This window comes from Apiospora phragmitis (genome assembly GCF_038363925.1).
Source record: "Apiospora phragmitis strain CBS 135458 chromosome Unknown utg000002l:1.0-5516284.0:1.0-5523493.0, whole genome shotgun sequence".
Classification (NCBI taxonomy): domain Eukaryota; kingdom Fungi; phylum Ascomycota; class Sordariomycetes; order Amphisphaeriales; family Apiosporaceae; genus Apiospora; species Apiospora phragmitis.
Genome location: NW_027117400.1, coordinates 2,127,876 through 2,154,888, shown reverse-complemented (window position 1 = coordinate 2,154,888; position 27,013 = coordinate 2,127,876). Strand labels below are relative to the sequence as shown.

The 27,013-nt window shown below is 52.3% G+C and overlaps 11 protein-coding genes across 11 annotated transcripts; 4 read left to right on the top strand and 7 right to left on the bottom strand.

Annotated features, from left to right (window-relative positions):
- Positions 1–750: 750 nt before the first annotated feature.
- Positions 751–2,659, top strand: PG994_001509 (FAD binding domain protein; the record flags this gene model as incomplete). Its single annotated transcript, XM_066852918.1, has 6 exons — positions 751–958; positions 1,063–1,540; positions 1,567–1,644; positions 1,725–1,788; positions 1,862–2,217; positions 2,323–2,659. The coding sequence occupies 6 exons, from the start codon at positions 751–753 to the stop codon at positions 2,657–2,659; spliced, it is 1,521 nt and encodes a 506-aa protein (XP_066721059.1).
- Positions 2,660–3,338: 679 nt separating this feature from the next.
- PG994_001508 (PAP2 superfamily protein) lies at positions 3,339–5,292 on the bottom strand (the record flags this gene model as incomplete). The annotated part of the gene is made up of 4 exons (XM_066852917.1): positions 3,339–4,494; positions 4,572–4,694; positions 4,751–4,967; positions 5,172–5,292. The coding sequence occupies 4 exons, from the start codon at positions 5,290–5,292 to the stop codon at positions 3,339–3,341; spliced, it is 1,617 nt and encodes a 538-aa protein (XP_066721058.1).
- Positions 5,293–6,266: 974 nt separating this feature from the next.
- On the top strand, positions 6,267–7,391 carry PG994_001507 (NAD(P)-binding Rossmann-fold containing protein; the record flags this gene model as incomplete). The annotated part of the gene is made up of 5 exons (XM_066852916.1): positions 6,267–6,536; positions 6,676–6,835; positions 6,891–6,977; positions 7,047–7,139; positions 7,240–7,391. The coding sequence occupies 5 exons, from the start codon at positions 6,267–6,269 to the stop codon at positions 7,389–7,391; spliced, it is 762 nt and encodes a 253-aa protein (XP_066721057.1).
- Positions 7,392–7,426: 35 nt separating this feature from the next.
- On the bottom strand, positions 7,427–9,479 carry PG994_001506 (uncharacterized protein; the record flags this gene model as incomplete). The annotated part of the gene is made up of 5 exons (XM_066852915.1): positions 7,427–7,694; positions 7,746–7,830; positions 7,891–8,152; positions 8,211–9,197; positions 9,255–9,479. 5 exons carry the CDS (start codon positions 9,477–9,479, stop codon positions 7,427–7,429), a joined length of 1,827 nt encoding a protein of 608 aa, XP_066721056.1.
- A 1,628-nt stretch (positions 9,480–11,107) lies between these two features.
- On the top strand, positions 11,108–12,463 carry PG994_001505 (uncharacterized protein; the record flags this gene model as incomplete). The annotated part of the gene is made up of 4 exons (XM_066852914.1): positions 11,108–11,519; positions 11,633–11,787; positions 11,844–12,231; positions 12,291–12,463. 4 exons carry the CDS (start codon positions 11,108–11,110, stop codon positions 12,461–12,463), a joined length of 1,128 nt encoding a protein of 375 aa, XP_066721055.1.
- Positions 12,464–15,227: 2,764 nt separating this feature from the next.
- On the bottom strand, positions 15,228–15,940 carry PG994_001504 (uncharacterized protein; the record flags this gene model as incomplete). Its single annotated transcript, XM_066852913.1, has 2 exons — positions 15,228–15,401; positions 15,479–15,940. The coding sequence occupies 2 exons, from the start codon at positions 15,938–15,940 to the stop codon at positions 15,228–15,230; spliced, it is 636 nt and encodes a 211-aa protein (XP_066721054.1).
- A 633-nt stretch (positions 15,941–16,573) lies between these two features.
- Positions 16,574–17,724, bottom strand: PG994_001503 (WD40-repeat-containing domain protein; the record flags this gene model as incomplete). Its single annotated transcript, XM_066852912.1, has 4 exons — positions 16,574–16,947; positions 17,000–17,548; positions 17,630–17,666; positions 17,722–17,724. 4 exons carry the CDS (start codon positions 17,722–17,724, stop codon positions 16,574–16,576), a joined length of 963 nt encoding a protein of 320 aa, XP_066721053.1.
- Positions 17,725–20,345: 2,621 nt separating this feature from the next.
- PG994_001502 (uncharacterized protein) lies at positions 20,346–20,573 on the bottom strand (the record flags this gene model as incomplete). The annotated part of the gene is made up of 1 exon (XM_066852911.1): positions 20,346–20,573. The coding sequence occupies one exon, from the start codon at positions 20,571–20,573 to the stop codon at positions 20,346–20,348; it is 228 nt and encodes a 75-aa protein (XP_066721052.1).
- Positions 20,574–22,642: 2,069 nt separating this feature from the next.
- PG994_001501 (uncharacterized protein) lies at positions 22,643–23,133 on the bottom strand (the record flags this gene model as incomplete). The annotated part of the gene is made up of 2 exons (XM_066852910.1): positions 22,643–22,699; positions 22,816–23,133. The coding sequence occupies 2 exons, from the start codon at positions 23,131–23,133 to the stop codon at positions 22,643–22,645; spliced, it is 375 nt and encodes a 124-aa protein (XP_066721051.1).
- A 924-nt stretch (positions 23,134–24,057) lies between these two features.
- On the top strand, positions 24,058–25,257 carry PG994_001500 (uncharacterized protein; the record flags this gene model as incomplete). The annotated part of the gene is made up of 4 exons (XM_066852909.1): positions 24,058–24,190; positions 24,314–24,619; positions 24,649–24,875; positions 24,928–25,257. Exons 1-4 carry the CDS (start codon positions 24,079–24,081, stop codon positions 25,255–25,257), a joined length of 975 nt encoding a protein of 324 aa, XP_066721050.1. The 5' UTR covers positions 24,058–24,078.
- Positions 25,258–25,707: 450 nt separating this feature from the next.
- Positions 25,708–26,483, bottom strand: PG994_001499 (guanylate kinase; the record flags this gene model as incomplete). Its single annotated transcript, XM_066852908.1, has 3 exons — positions 25,708–25,959; positions 26,075–26,398; positions 26,439–26,483. The coding sequence occupies 3 exons, from the start codon at positions 26,481–26,483 to the stop codon at positions 25,708–25,710; spliced, it is 621 nt and encodes a 206-aa protein (XP_066721049.1).
- Between the last annotated feature and the right edge of the window lie 530 nt (positions 26,484–27,013).

Here is a 27,013-nt window from a genome sequence, read left to right as displayed (position 1 = left end):
CAAGTTGTTGTCACTGCAGCCGTGCTATTACAGTGGGATACGTGCAATAAACGCTCACTCGTACTATACTGCTGTCCAGTGACTAACGCATGGGTGACAACCCAACGGTATCTGGAGGGTTTGTCTAATATATTCCGGGCTCACAAAAATTTGTTATATAAGGCTCTGGTATTCCAGGAAGCCAAGTATACTGTCGGGGCCCCTGACCCCTTTAAGATTGTACTCCTCAATCAGATCACCCATATTTAGTATCCGAACTCCGTCCATCGGCCACCCAATCAAAGTGGGAACGCTGTTGTACTCATAGTACGGCACAAAGTTGCGTGATACGACTTGCATTAATTAACCCCAGTCGCGGATGGTGGTGTATGTGACGGTGAGATGTGGCGGTTGACTGAAAGTGCAACCAACCCCCTGAACTAATAATAACACAGGTACATATCTTCAGGAGGATTCGAGATGAGATGGAAACCGTCTCTCAGCCTCAAGAAACGCGCAAGTAAGCGAGCAGTCATTGCCCCTTACTACTCGTTGCTCCGTCCCCGATCTCCGATCCTCCGTGGCGATCCTCCGCGACGACGCCCATGAAGATGAACCTCTGACTGATTCCACATTACAATACGCACACGGAAGAAAGATCCTTATATATAAAGTGCTCATCTCTCTTGATGTCAAACTTTCTAACAAGACATATAATCCTAAATCACATACATCTTCACGCCCTATCTCTTGGTTTCATGCTAGCCAGCAATGTCGTTCCATAAGAACTTCTTCGACGAATCCGATCTGGACCGACTCGAGATTACCTCCACCGAGCTCCCGCAGAGGAGCCCTCCTTCGGGCATAAACATCCTCATCGTTGGCGCGGGCCCTGCTGGGCTGTTTGCTGCCTTGGAATGCTGGCGAAAGGGCCACGACGTGCATGTCATCGAGAGGACGCCGAAGCCTACCACTGCAGGTAAGGGGTATTCATTAGTTATTATTGACACACGAGAAGTGTGTTGCATCTTCGTACATGAAGCTTATAATCTGGGGTAACGTCCCCCTATCCCTCCCCTACAGGTGACCATTTCACCGTCGCGCCCCAGATAGCTCGCCACATCAACACCCGATGGCCCGGGCTCGCGCAGCAGAACGACGCCATCGCCGAAGACCCCTGGGTGTCCTATCACAAGATCACCGGCGAGCTCATCAAAGGCCCTGCACCTTTGTCCTGGAAGAATGACGATGACGATGACCCTCTCCTCCCGAGGAGACTCTATCGCCACCACCGGGCCAAGTTCCTCCGCATGCTGATGCTGGCCGTCCGGCGGGCGGGCATCGAGATCACCTACGGCCGGCGTGTGGTCGACTATTACGAAGACGGCGCACGGCAGGTGGGCGGCGTCCACCTCAACGACGTGGGTGGTAGTAGTGGTGGCGGCGAGATTACTACCACCATGGAGGCTGACTTGGTCATCGCTGCCGACGGCGTCGGAACCAAGTTACACGGCGCCGTCAACGGCCACGACATCCGGGCCGAGTCCAGCGGCTACTCGCTGTACCGCACCTGCTTCCCCTGGAGAGGCTTGCGCCCTACCCGGAGCTGGAGCACTATATGAGGCCCCTCGACAATGGCCATCCGCACATGCACATCTGGGTTGGGTGAGCTTCCTTCCCACCTTGTTGATACTATGTGACACGACGTTTCTGAAGTGCAAGTGCTAAAACAGCAATCAAAACAGTCCTGAAATATCCATATATTTCGGCAGCTACTCGGACGTGGCATCATGGGCGATGATGCACAAGGTAAGACTATTATCTATCCATGAGCCCGACTGAGCCTCGAGCTGGCTCCACTTACTGACAAAGTCTGCTCCAGGCCGACGAAACCGCGGGAGAATCCTGGGGCGCCCAAGTCCCCGTCGAGAAGGTCCTCGAGTTCGTGGACACGGCCATCCCCGGCCGTCTCCTCCCGGTGATGATCAAGGACCTCATCCGATCGACCCCGGACGACGGCATCGTCGACTGGAAGCTCATGCTCCGGGACCCGCAGCCCCGGACTGCCTCCGCCGCAGGCCGCGTGGTCCAGGTCGGCGACAGCGCCCACACGTTTCTGCCGTCGTCGGGCGACGGCGCCAACCAGGCCATGGAGGACGCCATCTCGCTGGCCTCGTGCCTCCACGTCGGCGGGAGGAGCAATATCGAGTGGGCGGTCAAGGTCCATAACAAGCTGCGGTATGTGTGTTCTTTTTCTTGTCTATCTATCACATTCCCCGTCTCCTCCCAAGGAGGGGAGGAAGGCTCATAAGAAGACTAACAACAATATCTTTCAAAATCTAGGTTTGAGCGCGTAGCCTGCGCCCAGATGGTCGGCTTCCTCCGCTTCAAGCAGACCATGTACCCATCCTCCTCCGACGAGACCTCTCCTTCACCTTCGACGACGACGAAGCCGCCGATCGACCTCCGGACCCGAATGTGCCGGTGGCAGTGGTCCCACGACCCAGAGCAGTACGCCTACGACAGGTATGGCGCCGCGTTGCGGCACCTGCAGACAGGGGCGGCGTTCAAGAACACCAATATCCCCAGAGGATATGAGTACAAGCCATGGACGTTTGGGGAGGTGCTGGCGCTGGTTACGCAGGGCAAATTCCTGGAGCTCGACGGGGACTGGTCTTGAGTTGACTTGAGATGCGCGAACGTCCCCTAGGCCATAGTAATGGACGAAGTTTTTGTTTGATATTACTATTTCAGGAGTAAACTCTTATTTTATACAGAGTCTATACCCACCAAAAAGTTGGAACGTGACGTGCTTGCTGCGTAAACCATGCGCCTCCTCCCCAAGATAATTATATACAAGTCGAAGGGCAGTATCCCAATATATTAAATACTCACCAATGTCCGGCGGCATGTCAGAGCTCGTATTCGGACATGACCACCGACGTCCCCTCCCCGGAAACCGGGGACCAATGAAGTGAAGGAGAAGAGAAAATCAAAACTCTCATGCATGCTATGAATTGAAATATAGTTGCGTTCCGTCATTAGTCAGTCCGCCGCCGGGGCCCTTAATGCAATCAATTGCCGGTTACGGCAGCCGTCAAATAGACAAACCAATGACAGTAAACATGAGCGGTGCAATATCCACGGCGAGCAGCGCGATGCCTAGACAGTCAGACAGACTTCCTATTAGTGGTGGAATCCAACTTGAGGGGCATGGGATATAATAATAAGTGCCGGAGTCTTCTGACGCGGCAGCCCCACGTTGTATGACCCGGTGCTTCCGCAGGTTGCCTGAACCTTAACGACCTGCGCGAATCGGAACACGAACCTGAAAACAAAGCGATATGGTTGCCTTGTTGCTAGTTCGTATTGCGAGAAGCGGAGTTGTAAAAGGATATAAGAAAAGGAGAACTCTCGCTGAAGTAAAAAAGAGGAAGACACATACCCGTATATACCACCAATTTTGTTACGACCTCCACGTCGTACCTCACTCTCGGCTTGATAAGCTGGGCGAAGACTTCCCGTTCGCTTAGTTCATCCTGTGAACCAATAACCAGCGTCGGGTCGTCCCCTTCCTGCTCAGGAGGCGTAACCATCACGGTGCCCTCGCCCATCATGCGCTCGTAGTCGCTGAGCTCGTGGTGGTGCTGGCCGCCACTGACCGCACTGCTCCGCGCGCCCGACTTCTCGTCGCTGGTAGGCGTGATCGGGCTCGGGCTCGCGGCCCGGAGCGACGCGACGCTCTCCCTGCTGCGGAGGCCGCGGCTCGTGCTGCTCGTGTTGCTCTCGCGCCGCCGGCGGTCGCGATACGCCAGCGTCTCGTACGCGTCCGCCGCGCTCTGCGGGCCGATGCTCACGGACCTACCGCGGCCGCCCTTGCGGATGTTGTTGACGAAGTTGGGAAAGTCGCTCACGTTGGGCAGGACGTTGTCGACGCGCAGCCGGAGCGGGATGTTCTTGTACTTGGAGGCGGGCATGAAGAAGCGACGCGGAAGGTTCATCCCCCACGTCTCGATGATTCGGAAGAAATACGGCAGCGACTTCAACAGGACGGGCTTGGCAGCTTCACGCCACACAAACACCGCCAACACGCCAGTTACAATGCGCAGGATCACCACGGGCCAGCCAAGAGCCTCGAGGTCGAACCGAATCTGTCCATGTGGAGATTGAGCAAAGTGCCATGTGCCGATTTCGAGACCAATCATAACGCCCGCGAACGCGACACTGTCGTCAAAACAAGGGCAATCATCGGCAGGTTCAGGATGCACGCGCACCAACGCTATTATGAAAAGCACCACACACAAAACAGCCGTGAAGGGGCGCGAGTACAGGTACGTGTTGAGAGCCGGGCCGTAGTAGAATTCACCGAGAGAGATGACAGCACCCATGATGGAACCAATGATAACATCGACAAACCCGTGCATGCCGCAATAGAGGCGACCAAAGATGATGCTGGCCGCATAAAATAGGACAAGATCTCGAGCCCTAGTTTTACGTTGGGTTGCATCATATTGTCTGGAGAATGTAGGCAAAGAAGGCCATATACGGCGACCGAGACGGCATTGGCCGAGTGTGTCGAGGGGAAACCGTACTCGAGGGCTGCCGAGCCTGACATGGTGATTCGTTGTAGCGGAGGGGACAGCGGTCTTGGGAGAGAAAAGAAATCTTTTATGAAGCCTGTAAAGAAGACACCCAGGGCGAGGATGTGAACGAGGCTGTGGGACATGTCAACAGGAGGCGTGCGAGCAAGCAGGTAAGACGAGAGACCGACCCTTTGCCAAACGACTCGAAGCCGCACCAGAACATGATGGGCAACCCGACCATGAAGAAGGTATGTGTGCCCAGGTTGGCAGTGATGGCGAAGTAGCTATCGAGCGCCGGCGTGCGCAGCGTATCTTGTAGGTAGGCGAGGTAGGGCGTCTCCCATCTGATCAGGGGCAATGCCCACTGTCGCAAGTTATATCGCCATGGCGGGAGGGCGCGTTTGTCTGTAGGTCGTAGGGAGAGCTGTTAGTGAAAGTGGACTTCTAGATGTAAGACAAGTACTTGCGCCTGGGCAGTTAAGATGTTGCGCCGGGGGGGCAAATGCGCCCTCCCCGTGAATCGCGCAACAGCTGTGCTCTCCCCCTTCCAGTGCAGCACAAGTCAAGGTGTCCGTCCCTTGACTAGCACTGGTGGGTGGCCACACGTACAATGATTTAGGTCCCGCAAGCCCGCGTCGATTACAGGCGGTTTCTCTCCGTCGCTAGGCATCGCGGCCAGCTTCCTCGAGTCGGCGCTCACGGCAGCGCCATTGGTATGCGACGAGCACATCGGACGATCGTATGCGTAGGTAGGTATAGTATTACAGGCAGAAGAGTCGTGTTGATCCCGGGCGCGGGCGGGCCGCGCGAGTAGTTCGTTGCTCAAGATGGTTCGGGACGGCGAAGGTGGGATGCGGGCGGATGCTCGTGCTCAGGTTTCGAAACGACGACCGACAGCCGTAAGAAGGAAAGTCAAGGCCAGATACGGAGTACAGAAGCAAGTAGGTAATTAAAGGAAACCGGGGGTCTCTCTTCTCGTATTAAAACTCGTCCGTCTTTGGCCGGTGAATCCTCCTTTCGGACCGTAACAAGATCAATCTACAAACGAAGGATATGAGGAAGTTGTCGCGCACTGATCTAGGCTGCAGAGTAATGGTGATGATGTATGTTGTTTACTGTCTGGTGTGACCCCTCCGATTGCTCCGTTGGTGGTCTTACGTTTGACTGAAGGAGCTGAGCCCTTGCTTGGCCACTCTGGTCCCTGAAAACCAAGGCTAGCTAACATTAGCCAGTAAAACGAGAGTGGTAAGATGCAGTACATTAGTGAACCACCATCTGCCTCTAGTCGCCCAATGATAGACCGTGGTACTGAACCAATGTCGTTGAATTAGTGTCGTCTACGGAATAGTCCGATCATGTACAGTCCATATCCACACTTGCACGATCGTATATATTTCCTCACGTCACTCATTGAACGATTCAAAGACTCGTAGTCTTATCGTTCGGTGAGCCAGTCCATTGATTGAAATTTCCCATGTACTGTATGTAGATTGCTGGCGAGTCAGTTGCAGTAAGCTGACCCAATACTAGTACAATCTTGGCTTGCGTAGAATTCAATCACATCATCATCCCGACAACCCCGGCAAACGACCAGCAGCACGTGACAACCCGTTCTCTCGGACCACGCTATCCCTCCCCTATTGTGTGCCATATATCGGCACCACCAAGCAGCCAGTCAGTCCCGTTGCACTCAGACCCCCGGCAATGCGTTCCCTAGCCGGTGCCCGCGCCATCGTGACGGGCGGCAGCCGCGGCATCGGCCTCGCCATCGCGAAGCACTTCGCCGCCGAGGGCGCCAGCATCACGCTCGTCGGCCGCGACGAGGCGAGGCTGCAGACGGCGCTGCAGAGCCTCGCCCTGAGGCCCGACCTGGCGCCGCCGGCGGCCGCGCCACCACGGCACGACACCTATGCGTTTGACGTGGCCGACCAGAGTGGTTGGCATCGCTTGATGGAAGGAATGAAACCGAACAATGTACGTGGATTGCCCCTGACCGACCGTGATCGTCTTACTTCGAGTTTCCAAAAGGGGGGACAGAAGACGATAAGTCCTCCTTGGGAGCGTATTCTAACACAGTTCAAGCTAATCTGGCCACGTCCTGTTCCTGTTTCAGCAAAAAGTTGATGTTCTCGTTAACGCTGCCGGCGTCTCCCAAAACTCTCTGCTCTATCGTACAGGGGCGCCGGATGTCAAAGAGATATTAGGCACAAACCTAGTAGGTACCATCAATGGCTGCCAAGTTGTCATCAAGAGCATGATGCAACAGAAATCTGGTCAGTGCAACACCAGAGCTGTTGCTACAACGGTGCACTGACGAATATGTGAAAGGCTGCATCGTCAATGTTTCCAGTCTTCTCGCAACCCATGCTGGAAGGGGCGCAAGTGTGTATGCGGCATCAAAAGCAGGCATCGTGGGTATGTCATGTGTTTCAGTATTCCGAGATATTTCTCGTTTCATCTAATTATCTAATCTCGGTGCCCTAGGTTTGACGAGAGCTCTGGCATGGGAGGTTGGCAGATTCGGCATCCGTATCAACGTCATCCTCCCCGGGTATATTCAAACCGAGATGACCGCCTGTAAGTTGCTCACTTTGCTCGAAATTCGCAAGCCAGCCGCCAGCTCCCATCCACGTACGGCTCTCCTCGAGATGGACGTATTCACTAATGTACAATGCAGCAGTCGCCAAGTCGGTCAACCTGGAAAGCCTCATCCCGTTGGGTCGGCTAGGATCGGCGGAGGAAGTCGCCGATGCTGCTGCGTTCCTTGTTAAGAATCCATATGCACACAATACCGTCCTTAATCTAGACGGTGGTCTCAGCGCTACCTGACGGGAAATCTGTCCGTTTCTTGCCGCGTGCATGGACTAGTCATCAATGACTATAGCCCCAGTGCTTGGCTCATCCCCAACGACAACAACGTCGTCATCGTCTGCGCCAGATGTTTTTGCCTTCTTGGTAGGCGGCACATCGCCTTCGTCCTCTCTGGCGCGCTTGAGGTCTTTGACGGTTGCATCGCCATCCAACTTCACACCATTGCTTTCCTGGGCAGGCTCCTTCTTGGGCTTGCGAGGAATCTTGGGTGCTTGGTCAGGCTCAAGGCTTTTGATGGGTTTATCGGTGAGCGGCTCCTTGCTGGGACGAGTCAGTCGACTGTAGGGTTACATAATGTGTAAGATAACTTACGCCTCTTGGATGTTCAGCACGACGTTGACGAAGACGTCATTATCGTCTTCATCCACGATGGTAACAAAAGTGTCCTGCTTGATTCCTGTACAACAGTGTTAGAGTAATACCGAATAACGCATGCCAGCCAGAGTATAATAATTACCGAGCTCGCCCAATTTTTTGGACAGATTGTCCTCTTCCTCGGGGTCGTAGAGAACCCCGGCCTCGGTACTGACAGCAAGTTCCTTGTCACCGTATCCCAGCTGCAATCTCACGAAATCGCCCACCAGATCCTTAAGTGTGGCACGTGATAAATCCACATACACGTTTGTCTGGTAGACGCTGCAGACTGGGCAATTCGGGTTTGGAGGCTGGGGTTTATCCGCACTCAGCAGACGCTGGGTTGCGAAGGGTGATAGGAATACCTGTGAGGTTGCGCGTCAGCTCTTGTCAGGATCTGGGTATATGGGTTTTGTTCCCTACCTCCTTGGTTTTCTCATAATCGCCTTGGAGTACTTTGAAAGACTCTAGTACACAAAGACCCGCCGCGATGGCATTTGTAGTCGCAATGGCTGGTATGATGTTACCGGCCATTTGCTTGATGTCAAAGCGAGACTTTCGATCAATGCCGAATATGGAAGACCGGATGTTGGCAGCTGCTGCGACGAAGTCCAGAGTATCTTCGTCATCCTTGTCAAATGTGATGGTCGGCTGAGCTGTTCCAGCTGCCTTGAGTTCAGCCACTCGTTTGCTCAAGCGCTCCAGACTATCGTCCATCACGGCCAAGTTTTCCTCCAATGACCACAATTTCTGTCCGTCTTGTAATAATTCCGCGGTCACAGCAGGGGCTTTGGGCTTCAAGACGTCGTAGTCCAGAGGTTCCGGCTTCTGCCTTGACGACCACATTTCCTCCATGGATCGCAATCGATCGATATCAGCCTTGAAGACTTTGTCGAACAGCATCTTGGGGAATTCTGCGGTGCCAACGGACTCTCGGATTCTTCGCAGCGCCTCGGCCTCCTTTTTCAACTCTGCGATCTCCTTGGCGTTGTCGGCGTCCGTTGAATGGTCAAAAGCTGCCTCATCCTCGCTGACGCCGAAGACTTCATTCAGGAGATAGCTCTTGGCCCAAAAGATACAGTGTATAGGCTGGCTTGGAGTGCTTCGGATGGTGCACACTGGGAACGACTTGGGAACGTCCTTCGTTGTGCAATCGTAGCACGCTGTGACACCTTTCTTGATAACCTGGACCTGACCATTGAAACCAGTCGTACCGCTCTCGATCAAGGGCACATCTGCCGCCAGACACATCTTGTTGACATGGCGTCTCGCCTCCAGGTTATCCAGCGCATTGAAAACCAGCGTGAAACCGCGAAACCATTCTAGATTGAATTGCGCATCTTTGATGTTCGCATGGTGCGCCTCGATCTTGACATTCGGATTAAAGCTTTCGGCCGCCTCTTTTGCTACCTGCCAGCCGATTAGCACGCGCTCACCAACACCTCACCTCCCCCGGGACTTCTGTACCAATGCTTTGGACTTCTTGATATGTTCGTGTCGGAAGAGAAATTGACGGTTTAAGTTGCTCAGGTCTATCGTGTCGAGATCGACAATGTGAATTTCGCCAAACCCGGTAAGGGCGAGGTTCTTCAAGAGTTCGCAACCGATGCCGCCAGCACCGACCATCAGAACTTTAGCCTGTGAGGCGTAGGTCAGCAAAACGACAAGTTCGATATCTTTGATCAATTCCATGGTGGGCAGGAGTAATCAGTAGGACGCTGAGTTGCCATCGATGTGGAAGGTCTCGCATGGTAGAGATGTATTGCGCGGCTGGAGCTACCATGTTTGCGCTTGCGACAGTGGTCGATATATGCAATGCAATGCGCAGGCAGACAGCTCATTGTGCAGGAAGCAAAGCAGGCGCGCGCAGCTGCTGGTTGCTACGTATCGACAATGAGGAATAGAATAGAGGATAGACTTACGGCTTTGACGTCGTCATTGACGCCATTGGTCAGGGACTGGCGATTGTAGCTGTCGCGACTAGGAGCCAGCGCCATGGTGAAGTGAGATACCTAAAGACAGCTCCAGCCCACTTCAGTTGCCGTCATGGATCGGGTGGGATGCATGAAAGAAGGAACGATTGCAGGTGGTGTTCTGGGCGCGACAGGTAAAAAGGTCGTGACGAGAATTTGCGAGCAGGCGCAAATGGTGAAAAGAGGCGACTGGAAGGTTGAAACTGCAGATCTAGTCGTGTCTAGGTTAATAATAAACCAAAAGTTGCAGGCCGCTCACGCTCTCAGCCTCTATTCGATGGGATGGCGCGAGGTGTGAGCCTTGGGTGCTACGCTCCAGTTCAGTGCTAGTTTCCGCGCGGTGAGTGAGGTATTGGTGTACCTGCCTAGAATGGTACGTGGATACCTGGAGTGTTCCGTCATACACCCCCGGTACGCCTACAACTACCCGCTACATACGAGCAAACACTGATTGATCTTACGTACCCACATACATACGGTTGAACCACCTGATACGGAACGATGCAAGCACTCAAGAGGTAAGTAGTTACTTTATATTTTCCGATAGATCAATCTCAGGAGGTCCATTCAATTGGATGATGGGATATCCGATGGATGTTGCGAGGAACTTGACTTGGATACCTGACTGTAGATCACCCGGTTGCTTTCGTCAATGTGATGGATGGATGGTGGACGGATGGAATACTCGGTAGGTTACTCTGTTTGTTACCCCTACGCCACGGGGGTCCTCGGGCACGCTCACAGTGACTCGGATGCTTTCCCGCTCGCCGCCGGTGACGGAATTGGGCCGGGTCTAAATTGGAACACGCCCTTCTGCACGCCCCAAACGCGCTGGCTGGGAAGAGAAACCAGGGTGTGCACAGTGGTGGGTGCTGCAATCGGTTTGGTCTCATGCACGCCTCAGCCTGCAGGGAAACTCTACCATACATTTGATGGCCAGTAAAAGTAACGGGGAGGGGAAAAGGCACCGGCAAGGAAACGCATACGGGTTGAGGCGTGCAATGAACTTGATATGTTGGCATTTCGAATCGACAGAGTATAGTAGCCAGTACTGCACTTGGTTGATTCCATATTCATGATTATATTCCATGTTGTTTCGTTCACGTGCTAGTTAGGTATACTTAAGTTAGTAGGTTGAGGCTACCAGACTTGATTCTCCAGCTTCTGACCCGCTACCACAAATTGCGAGGTCGGGCTCCAATTTCACATCTTCAAGCCTCAGACTTCCAACTTCACGACAACCACGAAGTGTTCATCTCTTTCAACTACGTATAAGGCATTGCCAGAATCAAGGCAGAGACCATAGGCCGTTGGATATAGTCTTTCGTCGTGACGGCATCATAGACCATGTCGGACGACGAGGCTGACCCCGAGCTCCTCGAGCTCCTCCGCCAGCATATCCAGGGGAAGCTTAACATATCGGCCGAGGCAGAGACGGGCGTCCTCGAAGGCGCCGAATATGTCTATGACAACTCTATTGACGTTGCCGTGGATATGCGGGCGTGCAAGAATGCCGCGGCGATAATCCACGCGCAAATGCAGTCCAAGGGGTTCTCCACGGCCAGCTGGGCCGAACACGAGCTGCATCCTAAAACCAAGGATGAATCGACCGTGGCTTTCATATTCACCATGGACTTGCTGAACTTTTCGTTCTGGTCGTTGAAACCCGAAGACGAGCGATTCGCTATCAACTACAAAGATAAGAACTGGACAGGCTACTGGAGCCTCGTTGCCGCGTTGCAGAGAGCCTTGGAGGAAGGTGTGTGCAACTCTGACCAACTCTTCATCGGTGTATTCGTTTCGATATGCGCCGTGCTTCGGTTCTTCACGCAACCAGTCCTATGATGTAGTTATTGATCAATGTTTTAAAAGGTATTCCCATCACCGATCCTCACTACTGGCAGAGCGAGGACGAGTGCAAACTCGAGTCATTACGGCATGTCTTTCGCTCATGTACCGAAGAAGAGATTCCATTGCTCGAGGAACGCCTCACTTGTCTGCGCGAAGCAGGAAAAGTGCTGTACAAGGTAGGTCCTTCGCCCCTTTCTTTCTCTCTGCAAGGGGTGTGAAATGCTCCTTGAAGCAACTCGAACCAACTTCCCATCCGCAGAAATACTCGTGCAGCGTCATGAACCTCATTGATGCTGCCGATGGGTCGGCCGCAGAGCTTGTGAACATGCTTGCGCGCGATTTCGATTGCTTCCGGGACGAGCACAAGTTCGAGAGCCGTCGGAAACCCATACGGCTACTCAAGCGAGCTCAGATCTTCGTGGCCGATGTCTGGGCTTGCTTCAATGGCGAAGACTGGGGCGAGTTCCGGGACATCGACAAGATCACCATGTTCGCCGACTACCGCGTGCCGCAGATCCTGTCGACACTCGGCTGTATAGGGTACAGCCCACCCCTGCAGGCCATGGTCAGCAGAGGGGATATCATCGAGAGTGGGACCTCGTATGAACTTCAGCTCCGAGGTAATAGATGCAGACCCCGGATCATATGAATTCTCAGTGCTTACAATCTCCGTCTTTAGCTTGTAGCATATGGTGCGTGGAGCTGCTTAGGAGGGATATCAACCGAGCCCATCCAGAGGCCAAGGTGAACGCCATCTTGATTGACTTCTTCCTCTACGACACTATGAAGCAGTTGGAAGCAGACGGCAAGGAAACAATGCCTCACCATCGTACGCGAAGCATCTGGTACTAGTGCGAGTGCATCGGTTGGGTGCATCCTACCTAGGTGACCTCAGTAAATGCCAGAGACTGGCGATGGGAAACATGAATGGAAATCTTGGCCCACGAAGAAACTTACCTTGGAAAGCCCAAAGCCTGTGTCATTGCGTGAAAGGTATTGTTCCATGTCGCTCGCCTTTCTATTTGAGCTAGAGTGCTCATTGTTATGCAGGTGGTTTCCAGTAATGGGGTGGCTTAGGGGAGCTGACTCGGGCATATGATATGGAAGGTGAGGTAACCGTGAGCTCCCAGTAGGTAGACCCAATGCCTACAACAATTAAGATACCCTTAAATATCTCAAAGCTTTCCTTTTCCATCAACACCAGCAGGGATTTCGCCACACTGGCCTGGTGGTAAAAACTTCTTCGTAAGGTAGGAATTCACTTGCACACCCCCTGAGGAGCAGCGATGGCTTTCGTCAGGTCAACCCAGGGGACTGCAGTTCGAATACCCTACCTGAGCTTTTAGATTTTTTTTCCCCTTTTCATTTTTTTTAATTACCAGCAACGACCCTGGGTATGATATGCGACTCAGGCAATAATACCTTGAGTTTTTCTACTTCTGGTTTCTTATGAGGCTCATCGGCCACGCCCTGTTCCTTCTTCCACGTGATTCTCCAGTTCTTCATCCGCTATTTCACATGAACCTTTTCCTCCTGGAGATCTCGTGATACACGTAGTCAACCATAGCGCAGGGTACCTTGCAGTAAACCCGTTTCTACCCTCCCATATTCAAGACCTTCTTAGACCATCCCAATTTCCAGGACCTACTGCATAGTTTCTCGGTTCATATGCTGGCAAACTAGTGACATCACACAAATGCTGTTCCATGTTCATCTGGTTGAGTACGATCAAGGCTCGGAAGGTTGTCGTCAGCAGGGCTCAACGCCAGGCCTATCTTTACTGACTACTAGCAGATCACAGTGTTTTTGAAATGGCCTTAGCTCTAAGCTAGGATGATACCCCCGTCCGTATCTGAGGGGGCGTACAGCATCGTCATCGAGACCTGCGGGACAGAGTGTCTCAGTTCCGGCAGCATATGCCTTCCCTGGAAGATTGGAAAACTGATAGTTACCCGGCTGTTGGCGGAGGTACTTCTACGTCTTTTGGGCCGCGCCACATACAGGAATAATAAGACCTCTACAAGTACGCGTTGATGCTACTAGTAGGTTGTGACAAGGAGGTAAATGGGAACATATGGTGAATGGGTGATATGCAACTTTGTCAACCCGAACTTAAGCAAGATCCAAGACACACTATGTCGGCCATGTTATAACGCATTTAGGCGCCATGTGACACGGACCGATAGTTTACTGGAGATGAAGTTCATAGATACGTTGTTATGTACTCTGAGATGAAGCCACCTGCATCAACTCCAATCGAAATGGTCCAAACCCCCTTTCCAGCCCTATTTTGGCCTGCAAGCCTCTATTGAGGTATCCCGCCCCTACAAAACCCGCCATATGCCAACTGTCCGCCCAGAAGCAATCTGAGTGACCCTACTATATCGCCGACCCGCAGAGGCCGCGGCATATCCTACTTCAAGCAAGTAAAGGAGCAACCAAGGATACCGCAATCTGATCCGCAGCGACCCTGGGAAGCCTCGCAAAGCTATTGTGAACTGCATCTTGTTGACTTAACGAAAGGAAGAAAAAGAAGTTCTGGTGAATAAGCAAGTAGACTTTTGGGATGTTCCGTGATTAAATAAGCTGTGGGTGTTGCTGCTGATCGAAGTGCTGTGTTTTGAGGCCACCGAACTAAGGGGAGGAGGACGCATTATATACACAAACAGGAGTAATCGAGTTTAGAAAGTTCATCTAGTGATGATGACTACATACCTACCCATTGGCATGATTAGTTGCCAAGGAATCTAGAACCTAACGAGGCTTTGGTGATATAGCCAGCGACCTATCAACTTCTACACCATATCGCGGGGGCCCTCTGTCCATGGTCAATAAATACGGACGCGTAGATCGAGCTGCGTAGTTGGGATAATGCCTCTGTCCTCCATCTGTCAGTCCTAAATCTAGGACCAGCCCGCATACTGTCTGGCCAACACAAGTCACGAGTCTGTATGGTTATATAGCACAAGGTAGATTGGGGTTGAAACAACATTAGGCTTGCCATTGAGAACTATTATTAACAGCGCGGAATCCCGAGACAGGGTGCGTTTCGCATCGACTATATTGAACTTTGTACACATATATGATTCACACGACACGGGCACGAGTCAGCATATATACATACCTACGCTCCGTTTTAATGTAAAAGCCACCCGGAGAAGACTTGGTGCTTTTTGTGGGAAAGGCCAAGATTATGAAATAGAATTTCATTCGAAGTCCTATATGCGAAATACACACAGGTAACCAACCCAGTCATCTTCGGGCAATGGCGCACTCCTTAAGCCTCGACAAACTCGGAAGAATCTGTAGCTTCTCTCATCGGTCCCATAAAACATTCCACTTTGGATGGCATGAACAGAAGTTCTATTTGAATCAATACGCATGTCCTCGTGATCGCTAACTGTACAAGCCGAAACCCAGTTTGGAGCCTAAAAGCCCCTCGTGATGGAACCCTCTATCTTAGAGTTACGTGAAAGCCAAACTCCTGAACACCATTTAGCAAGCCAAGTCCATATGCGCAAAGCACGTTCAGTTCGTAGATATCAAGATCGTTGTGGCCTCAAAACGCGTGTAGCCCGAGGCCTTTTGTCATGTCGAAAACACCTTGCTCAGCCTTTCAAGAAACGCCAACGGCCGTGGAGTTCAGTATGGTGTCCATATGCGCCCTCTCGACTCCCTTGGTTCCCTTCTCTTCTTCTTTGAGGAGGACGGCCAGAACCTCTGGTGGTGGGTTAAGACCGAGCTTATCTGCTCGCTGCCAGCGTCTCAGACGTGAGATTCCGACGCAAGGCTAGGATGGCTGAAGTCAGTAAGACCAGACTATGCAAGAAATATGGCTGGAGTATTCTCCGAGGAAGAAGTACTTACACCGTATTGCGAGCTAACATCGAAATACCGCAAGACCTTCTCGGCCTGGCTCAGATCCTCCTGGTGCACTCTCTTGGCGATGCGCTCGCCCTCGAGCTTGCGCCAATACTGGTCCACCTGGCGCCCGGTGATCGTCTCTGCACGCAGCTCAGCGACGGTCTTCTCGACGACCTCATCCTCCTTCTCCGCTACCGGCGAAGGCTCCTCCGGCTCCTCCGGCTCAGACTCGGCAGCAGCATCGTCGATGACAATGTCTTCCTTGGCGGGCTCTGCTTGGGCTTCTTCCTCTTCTTGCGAAGCTGATATGACGTGCTTGGAGAGCGGCGACTGCTTGGAGGGAGACGAAACGAGGTTCTTGCTCGATTTCGGGACGGCCTTGGTCACTCGATTGTGGAAGGACAGTGTCGCTTGCTTTCCGCCGGCTTGCGACGAGGAGCGGGTGCTGCGGCGTGTGGCAGGCATGGCGATGATAGTACTACTATTGATAAGACAATTCTGCGGTTTTGGGATCAATTGTGTATGCAGACGAGTAACCAATGCGCAAATATTAAGAATGCTTCTCTAATGATGTTTGCGACGGTTTGATCTCCGTCACAGATGGATTGACGCAGGGGACCTAATAAGAAAAGTGGGTGGGTGCGGGAACCTTCAATTGGATGAGATGGCAATGACGTTGGGGCAAGTTGGGGAAACGGACCAGAGTTGGAGGGACAACGCGAGGAAGGTACGAATGCACGTGACGCCTTTGTTAGCTGCCACAGATTGCTCTACCAGATTCTGAACATAGGAGCTGTATTTGCACTCGGATTGAGACAATCTATATGTAAGGAGTGCCAATGAGCTACTTAATTGGCTGTACATTATCATGTTGGGGTTTTTATTTGTTGCCACGAAGAAAGATTAGATCGAAATCGTAAGAGCCAGCCGGTTGAGCTGCTCACGACTGGAAGTTGATTGATGCTCCATGCCCCTCTCTAACTTGAACCCAATACAATGCAACATTGAAGTGGACAGTCCCTTTTCCATCCATACATGTAGGAGCCATCTTATGAACGCCATGCCCAGTAATGCAATGTGATGATATCTTTGCGGTCGTTAGGCGGTGCCTGTGGCTTCGCGGTAAAACGTTAAACTCTTGTTCGCGCCAGCCGTGCAGAACATCTCGTTCATCCCCGTCTTTGGTAACCACTTGACGCTGAGCAGTGCCTGTTCCGTCTCACTGTGGGTGGCGACGCAGGCTTGCTTGTCGATGGACCACACCTTAGCTTTCCCATCGTACGCTCCGCTGAGAAGATACTCGCCCGTATCGCTCCAGTCGATGCTCATGATCCATGCTGCATGGCCTGTGAACTGGGCCACGTGCTCGCCGAACTGTAGATCGTAGAGCTCGATAGTCATGGAGTCTCCAGCAGCCGCAAGCTTAGTTCCTGCTGGGGAAAAGGCCACGGCGCGAACCGGCTTCGCAAGGCCTAGAAATTGGTCAGTACAAAGCCTGGTTGAGCTGCCGATGTGTTTGCTTACCAGGTAGCTGATATACAATCCGACCCGTCTCGTTGTTGTAAATGTAGACGGCCCCATTTTCGTGGCCAGTTGCCGTGTACTTGCCATCATGGCTTATATCAATCGACATGCCAAAGGCGCTTGTGACTACGGAGCCTGGCTCAAATTGTTGCGCAAGCTGGCTCGAACCATCCCTCAACCGCCATACATTAACCCGGCCATTGTGAGTAGTTGTTGCCAGTACGGAGCCGTCTTCGCTCAGCGCAAGGGCCCACGCCTCACCATTCGTCTCGCCACCGTTGGCGACCTCAACATAAGGCTCCCAATCACCGGAGCCCGTATCTGAAATTTTCCATGTCTTCAGCTCGCCCGCAAAGCCTATCGAAGCGGCGACTCTTCCGTCGCGAGACACGGCCAAGTGGTGGCACCCTAGCTTGTGCGCATTCGAGATGGACTGCACCAGAGGGTATGCATCTTTGTTCGTCGCATGTACGTTTATACAGGAGGAGCCGGAGGCGGAGAGGACGGCGGTTTTCGTAGCGGCGATCGCAAAGATATTGGCAATATGGGCTATAGAAAGTCAGTAAGCATATGGACCAGAATGCCACACAGAGCCTCTCTCTTGGCGGGGCAACAAAGTTAGGAGCTTACCGTTGTCCACCGTATGCGCGGTAAGATATTGTTTGGACTGAATATGACATTAGTGACATGAAATCTCAAGATACGGGAATAAAAATCCATACCATATTGCTGGCCCGGAGAACAGACGCGCAAGATGTTGCGGGGCTTGTGTTCCTCTCTTGATGATGGTGGTGATAATGTAGATGGGAAAGCTTTGGTGGGGCAATCTGTGGGACCTGGACAAAAGGGCATGGAAATGACTTCACCTCACAACAAGAATGAAGGTATGCTTGGATTCGTCTAATGCCATACAGGCAAAATCCTAAAGAATACCTGCTACAGACAGCGATATTTCATTTACAATTTTCATCAATAAGATATTATGACTATAAGTAACGAGGCTTTCCATATTACCTACAATCTACTGCTGGGTCGGCGCATGCAATTGATCACCTCAGGCAGGGACCTCCAGGCACTAAACAGCTACCAACCAGGCACAGGCGGGAGCCGATCCTACATTTCCTGTTCATTGAGATGCCAATGCTGGAGCTAGGGATGCTGAATGGTTGAAGTGCCATTAAATGAACGGAGCATATACACAAAGCAAGTTCAAGGGGGCGGTCTAAACACCACCAGCCTGCTCGCGCAGTGACAAATACCGATATCCAGTTGTCAGGCGCCCGGCCCCAACTGAGATCATCTGGTCGTGTACTACCGAGTTACTCACTCCAATTCCGCCCAATAAATTGGGTATTTGTCCAGAAACTTCTCGCGAGTGGCATCAGCAGCCAGCCCTCTGATACTTCTCTGCCTCATCCGTCTCCCTTAGAACGCGGTACACCTGAGCCAGCCTGTGCTGCGCTGACGCTATCCCCTCCTCACACCATTCAAGACGGCTACTCACCTCCACACATTTCAAAAGGAGTTCCGTAAGCCATGAGTTAGCGGCAAGTTTTGCTTAGAGAACGTTGCGATATACTTTGCCAGCTGGTGCTGTTGGGCCCGGAGAGCCACTGCCCCTGTCATTGCATAGCTCTCCATGGTGGCAGGGTTGGTCTTACCGTAGATCTTCTGGCGGTTCTCTAGGACTCTTCTATGTATCTCCAGTGCAGCTGTCGTGTCCCCGGTCAGACAGTATGAATTACCCAGATGAAAGGAATGCAAGAGAGTCAAGTGGCCGTAGGGACCGCTATGCATCTCCTGAAGCTTGCAAGCCCGCTTTTGAAGTGACAGAGCCTCTTCTGTTCGCCCAAGTTGTTCCAAGGCACCGGCACCACAGGAATAGTATTTGGAATGCTCGAAGGGATACTCTTGTTCAGTGGCCCAGCGATTATATGCCTGGAGGCATTCCTCCATGAGACTGATGAATTCTTCTGCCCCGCTCTCCTCTTGAAGAATATTGGCGGCTAGTGATGATTTCGAGTTGTAGAATCGTATTTCGTCGTCTCGAGTCCGCATTTCCGGTGCAATGCTGCCGTACTCGAGCGCTCTAATCTTCGCGGCATTGACTCTCAAGCGTTTGCCTTCCGCCCTGCTTGAGACTCCAGCACTGTCACAAATCTAGGAGAGACAGCTATCGGTGTCTCCAAAAATGGGGCTCGTCTCGTCATAGCCGTGCGGATTGAAGATTTCTTTTGCTGTCTGCAGGGCTTTCTTACCCTCGATGTCCAAACGCTGATACATCATGAATGTTCCGCAATCTGCCACAGTCATGGCAAAGTCGATCGGGAGGGGTACTCGTGGTTCTGGCCATAAAGAACGGGTATGAAGGCTGAGAACGTGAGGAACGTAAGTCACGAGTGTGTTGAAAAATTGCGGCTGGGGCACTCGAATGCGCGAAGTACGAGGTAACTGTCGTTTGACGAACTCGAAAGCTTGGTTGAACACTTCCAGGCGATGGTCTGGATCTCCACTCATACTATGTAGAACACTCAACTGAACAGTCCTTTGGATCGATATATAGAAGGTATCGCAGCCAGACCGTTCGCGCTTGATCAGTTGGCGCACCTTGAGTTCGTCCGTAGCGGAGGCAAATCTTTCGAATATGTCAGAATCAAACTGTTCTAGGCCGGATTCGTCAGCTCTTACTCATCATCATTCCCAATCAGCCCCTCAGACTCGCCATTGGCCTTAGCGAGTAGTAACTCTTCGGGTATCATATCAGGGTTGAGAAATGCCATAGTTTGCAGTAGCTTCTTAGACGTCCCCCCAAGCTCTTGGACTGCAATATCAAAGACGGTTCCAAACGTTTTATCGTAATCTTGGACGTAATGTAGATTCAGGTCTGTCGCCCAAACCCTAGAGGATTTCTTGAGATGAACCAGAGCTTCTGTGAGTGTGGAACCGGAAACGTCTATGTAACCGCCTATAACAGCCAGAGCCAATGGCAACCCACCAACAAACTGGGAGATCTCGGAGGCCGTCTCTGTTTCCAAATCGCTCTCCGGACTCCTCTCGAGGTATCGATAAAGTACTCTGGCTCCACCGCTCACATCGAAGCTGCGAAGGTGTAATCGATGGAACCTAGCGGTCATCTGCTTCAAGTTAGGCCGTTGTGTAGTAATGATGATAGAACCCTTCCCAGTTCTACTTCTAGGGATGAAAGGCTCGATACTCCGGACCCCATCAACGTTATCAAATATCAGAAGCCACGGTCTCTCTATCACAAAGGCCAGATTATTAGCTTGTCATCCACAACGAGGGTCAAACAGCGTCATATGGCGGTTTGTCTACCTGTTTGCTCAAGCTATTCCCTAGCGAGCTCGACCCCGCTGTAGATGGACAAATCCTGAGAGTCTCCCGCGCTACTCTGCGGTGTGAGAGCATCCCGGAGCCGCAGCTTGTTGGCTATGGCTTCGTATGACTTGGTGAGCTCAACGGACGTCCCGGCCTGGACCCAGAATACTGCCTGGTATTGGTGGCCAAAGGAGTAGCTATATTCCAAGGCCGTGTTCGTCTTTCCGACGCCACCCATGCCGTGAATGACACAGCATTCAGAACCAGCTGCAGCTTGATTCGGACTGTCAGAGCGGGTAACAGCGAACAGTTGGTCGATCATGTGCAGTACATCGGAGCGCCCTTGGAAGTAATAGTTCCTTGTCGGGCGCCCGCTTTCAACGGGAAACTTGATGCTCGTGACTGAGCTGCTTGGGCTGGCTGGAATTGCAACCGGTATTGGAAAGCTTTGACTGGCCTGTCGTTCTTGGGGCTGTAAGGCTGCCATTGCTTCCCGGCGGACTTGGCGCCGATGGAAGAGGGCAAATTCTCTATCGAATTGTTCTTTGCATTTGGTGAGGTTGGCTTGGACCTGCTTGAGGCTCTTTTCGGGCGTCGAGCTTAAGATGGACGCCACCGCGTTCTCTGAACAGCCTGTCAGTGACCCGCGTTCTCTCATCGACCAATGATATTCTTTCGTCAGATAGCATACTCAAGGGGTTCCAGCTCAGATACTGGCTCATCTTCAGACAGTAACAGGCAAATTCGGAAAATATGTCTCGTAGTGGCCATTGCAGAGTGGGCTCGTCAGGGTACAAAGCTACATCATCCTCAAAGAAAGGCAAAGACTCTGCGAGTCTTGTCAGCAGGTCGAAAATACCCTCGGTGACATCCGCTTTTCTAATGGCACTCTTGGGAAATGCAAGCAAGTCAGTTGTCTGATGCCAAATGAGGGGCCTCCAGAAGCCGGCGTACTTCGGTGATGACCTGGAGCCCGCCCCAAAGCAACGAGGCTGCGTCATTGGTCTGAGAGAAGGCTGATATAGCTCGCTCAAAGGACTTGATATATTTTAGTTGGTTCTGGAAGCGACTGATAAAACGACTCAAACACCGCCGACTGGACGTCTGATTGATCTCTTGCAGATATCGTGAGAAATCATCGAAAGCAACCAGCTTGAAAGTATTGGGGTTTGAGGTCCGGAACTGTGCTTGCTTGTCATCCAATAGCTTCCTCCAGGCTTCCTGCTGCGTTCTCTGTGCTGGCAACATGACCTGTTCCGCTGGAATAGTGCAACAAGTAGACCATTCCAAATTTGTTAGAGTATCAGGAGTATGCAGACTGGAACAAATGGATGAGTCTGGGAGATGCGGTCAGAATGGAGCACTTATCTAGCTTTTATCAGGCAGGCCTTCAGAGGTCGTCATGCGGGGGGACGTCAGCAATTTGCTTAAGCAGTATTTGCTTACCTAGGCTTTTATCAACTGGCTGAAATTTGAAGGTCAGTATGTTAGATGGAAAGGTAGGGGCATGTTCTCTGGACACTTTTACACGGACTTGGCCAAAAATAAAACAAAACATTAGTTATACTTCAACATGTATGCATATGAATCAACGCAAGTCTCCTCACCTTCACCGAGTTGAAACGATGAGTACCTATGTGACCTCTTCCAAAGGCATACCAGTAACTAATCCTCAGCTTTCCTGACAATCTGCATAGATGACGCCCTGCCAGACAGGTTGAGTGACGTGGCTCAGTGCGATTTGAACAGCATTCTAGGGCATACTCAACTTTGTCATTTCTCATATTCTTTGAATTGGCCTGCCTCATCTGCAGAGCTGGCTCGCTCAAACCCTTGCGAGGCGGGCGACATCGTTCGCTCAACCCAAACGTATGGCGTACCGGAGTCGCGAGCCATTCGCACATATTCCGTCATTTGGCAATGGACGACGACTCGCCTTCTCGCTATTCCAGCAAGCAATGTTGACCCTGCTCTCCCTACTTGGTGGGGTCCACGTTCAGAGCTCGGGCGAAGTCGCATTGCATCACTTATCAAGTGAAAAAAAGATGGGCCGTTTTGGACGTCAGAAGAGCAGCGTCGACGAAGGGCAGCATAACAGAAAACACATCCTCGGGTTAACATAAGCTGCGATAGCTCGTAATAATGATATGCATGTACATATAGTATACAGTGCTCGGTCATGGTACACTTGATTTGTACAGAACGTTCAACCATGAATAAAAAAAAGGCCATTTATAACCCGGCCTTGAACGCCAATCCGATGCAATATGTATCCCCTTTCATCTGACACTACGAGTTGTGTGTCGCTCATGCGTGGTCGACCTTCTTCTCCGCCGATGTGTTGGGGAAACATATTTTGAATTTCTGTCGCATTGTTAGCTATGCATCCAATCGCCCAGCGAAGCCGGGTCTGTTTGGATCAACTTACTGCCCATGCACTGTGGACATAAGGTATGCATCTTCTTCGTGTGGCCGCATACCGGGCATTTGTTCAGATTGATCGTATCCTTGAGGGCCTTGCCTGCCATCTGTCGGTGTCGCTTCTTCATGTGCGAGACCTTGCTCTTGGGTACAGCCTTGAGAATGCCTTCCCAGATGTCACCCAGCAGACCCGGTATGCTCTGGATGGCAGCAGGGATCGCAACAGCTAGCGACGGCCATGTCGGATAGGGCGCCTGCTGTGTTTGCTGTGAGGAGAGAAGAGCGGACCTGAAAGAGGATGCAAATGTCGTAGAGGTCATCCGGGGCAGTAGCGAAGATACCGCCGAAGCGAAACGGAATTGTTGTATCGCAGCCATGCTGAGCGAGTCGAATGCACCACCCTCAGCTGATTCTGTAACTGTCGTCTGTGTGCCTCTTTCTCGACGATGGGTGTCGAATTGGGTGCAGTCGCGCGTCGGCGCACGAGAATTCGGTCGTTGCTGTCTATGGTGGCTCCACGTGAGAATGTCGGCGAAAGAGGTTTTAGATTGCCGTGCTATGGGCTCCAGAGTAGCTCCCCTGGGCAAAGCAACCTTGGCCGGGCCACCCTTTGCGCCAAATCAAAAAAAAAGTTTCAAGCGCGCGCGCAATTAGGTAAAGCTCATTCAATGCAAATCAACTCATCAGGCGACTGCGACCCTTGAAATTGGCCCGTTCTTTTTCTCCAAACTCAGACTGGTCTGGTGCACAGACATCTATTCAGCCAATCAAAAAACCCCAACTGCCCTCGACCCCTTAATCCACGGTTGGCGTCCCGGCAGAGGAGAAGCGACAGACTAGCAGCCAGCCCGATAAGTCGCATCTGGCACCTGCCCATCCCATTATTCCCCTACCTTGCAGCGGAAATTAGTGTTATTTGGTACCCGTCGTACCTGAGAGAGCGAAGAGTGCAAGACCAGGTGAACACGAATTCCGAAGTCAATCACCCTCGTCTTTGACAGTTGCAACTTTCAAGTTCAGTTCTGCGAAAACCTACGGCAGGAACTCTCAACAGCGTTAATTCGGGCCTCGCATCGCCTTCGTTTCACTCCGGAGACTCTTCTAACCCATCTCTTGTGTCAACTAACTTCGTCTTTTCCCATCTTCAACCTTACCGAACTCCACTTTCACTTCGCGTCTGCCCCCTTTCCGCTCATTCATTCTACTACTATCCAATTAATCGTCCCTAGGCCGTTTCTTGGATCAGGAATAGAACTACTTCTTCGACTTGGACTTCATCATCCCTAATACAGTCACTTCCATCCTACCAGTTCACGGACAAAATGGCCGCCCCTACTGTCTTCCCCAACAGCCATGTCGGTTTCGACAGCATCACCTCCCAGATCGAGCGCAAGCTCTTGAAGAGAGGTTTCCAGTTCAATGTTATCTGCGTCGGTGAGTTGTACCAACCTGTTACCCTTGCTTGACCAATTCTGGTCGACGCAAATCATTTGCGGCGACAGAGTGAACACGTCTATAGAAGTTGAGCGATGTAGCTAACCATAATCCATCTCTCAGGCCAGACTGGTCTTGGAAAGTCAACTCTGATCAACACCATTTTCGCTTCTCACCTGATCGATTCCAAGGGTAGACTGATGCCCGATGAGCCCGTCCGCACCACCACCGAGATCCACCCCGTATCGCACATCATCGAGGAGAACGGTGTCCGTCTACGACTCAACATCGTTGATACCCCCGGTTATGGAGACCTCGTCAACAACGACCGCTGCTGGGACCCTATCGTCAAGTATATCAAGGATCAGCACTCCGCGTACTTGCGAAAGGAACTCACTGCTCAGCGTGAGCGATACATCCAGGACACGCGTATCCACGCCTGCTTGTTCTTCATCCAGCCTCCGGCCACTCCCTCAAGCCCATTGATATCGTCGTCCTGAAGAAGCTGTCCGATGTTGTCAACGTCGTGCCCGTCATTGCCAAGGCCGACTCCTTGACCTTGGAGGAGAGACAAGCGTTCAAGGAGCGCATCAAGGAGGAATTCGCTTTCCACAACCTTAAGATGTACCCCTACGACAACGAGGAGTTGGACGATGAGGAGCGTTCTGTTAACACACAGATCAAGGTAATTCCGCCGTTGCCCGCTTGTTGCTTTTACTTGCTAACCATCTTTGCAGAGTCTTGTGCCCTTTGCCGTTGTTGGCTCCGAGAAGTCCATCATCGTGAATGGTAAGCAGGTTCGTGGCCGCCAGAACCGGTGGGGCGTCATCAACGTCGAGGACGAGAACCACTGCGAATTCGTCTACCTGCGAAACTTCCTGCTCCGAACCCATCTGCAAGATCTCATCGAGACAACCTCGCAGATCCACTACGAGACCTTCCGTGCCAAGCAACTGCTGGCCCTGAAGGAGAGCAGCGCGCAGGGCCATGGCAGCCGACCTATCAGCCCTGCCGCGGATCGCGAGCTTAGCAGGAACTCGAACCGCATGACCATGAACGGCTACTAATTGTCCTCATTGGCCACACACATTCTCTGAGGTATCCTTCGTTTACTTCCATGCCATGGGAGGCAGAAAGATCGCCTTTTTCCAGTTATGACTCTGCGACTAGTCGCCACGGACGGTTTACGTGCAAAGACATTGATAGTGGACCACAAAAGTTATAGTCCAGAAAGTGTCTAATAAATCTGGGACAGTGTTAAAGAGGAAGAGAGGCGACATTCGAGAGATATCCATGGCCACTTGGCCTAAATTTGGGGTTGTTCAAGCTTTGTTATGTTATGTGTTGGGAAAGCAAGCAGAGCAAGCAGTATTTCCTCCAGACTGGAGAGTCCGAGACATTTTTATTATTTCCTTGTAGTATTGCGCAGGAGCTGCCTTCACTTTTATACCAAGCCTAAGACTAATTGAACCACATCTAAAGCCCTCGTCTTGTGTGCATTGTCATTTGCCCGTCTTCTAGGACTTGTAGACGTAGTCTTCCAGCTCCTTGTAAGCCTTATCCAGATCGTCGTTCACGATCTGGATATCATGAACACCGGGTGTATCAGCGTACTCAAGCTCGACCTTAGCCTGGGCCAAGCGCTTGCCGACTGCCTCTTCGGTCTCGGTGCCGCGCCCGCGGAGGCGCTGCTCAAGCGCCTCGAAGGAAGGGGGCTTAATGAAGACGTAGCGGGCGTTGATACCGGATGCCTTGATTTGCTTGACGCCCTGTGTAGAAGAAGAAACAATCAGCAAGGGCGCGCGCTCTCTCTCTCTTTATCTAAAAAGACCTATCGTCGCAAGAAGAAAAGGGGGGGCGGGCAGGTATGTGGATCTTTCTTACCTCCATCTCGATGTCCAGCACCACGACCCGGCCCTTGGCCGTCTGCTCCTCGATGGTCTTCTTGGAGGTGCCGTAGCGGTTGCTGCCGAACTTGGCGTGCTCGACGAAGCCGTCCTTGGCGATGAGCTCCTCGAACTCGGCCATGGGCACGAAGAAGTAGTGGGTGCCGTGCTCCTCGCCGGCGCGCGGCGCGCGCGTCGTGTGCGAGACGGACAGGGTGAAGGTGTCCGGGTGCGCCGCGAACAGGCGGTTGTAGAGGGTGCCCTTGCCCACGCCTGAGGGGCCCGAGATGACCAGCGGGCGGCGGTCGGTGGGTTGCTGTTGCTGGCCGGCTGTGGTTGCGGGGGTTGTGCGTGTTAGTTACATGCTTGTGCGCGCCAGAGAACTCGTGGGTTGTAGAACCCGTCATGTTGTGGTAGGTGGACGGAGCAGGGACACAGTATTGTCTAATACTTTGGCATCGTCGCACGCTCGCTGTCTAGCCAGCGCGGGGCGGGCGCACTTGTCACCGTTTTCTTGCGCGCAATCACCGCCGCGAAAATTGCTGTCGAGGGCTTTAAAGGGGGGAGGGTTGGAGGGGGTGGGAAGGGGGGTAACCTACTTGGCGCCATTGTGCCTGCGAATCTACCGAGGCGGGGAATTGAGCGGGATGGGAGGGTAGTAGAGAGACGTGGAGGAGCACCGGCACAAAGTGGACGGAGTCGGGGAAGCATACGGAGATAGAATTTCATAAAATCTATCCTACGGTCCTGGAGATGGTGGGTGACTCAGCCGGTAACGGTCCTCTTTATTACATACATTTTGGCGGCATGGCGCCTCACCAGCGGTGCTGGCAGAAACTCGGCGCCGGTGGGCTTCAGCGTTCCGACCACCGTGGGCGGTGAGGTGAGCATTTTTGTTTCGAATCCGCCAAGCTAATCCACCAAGGTGAACATGGTG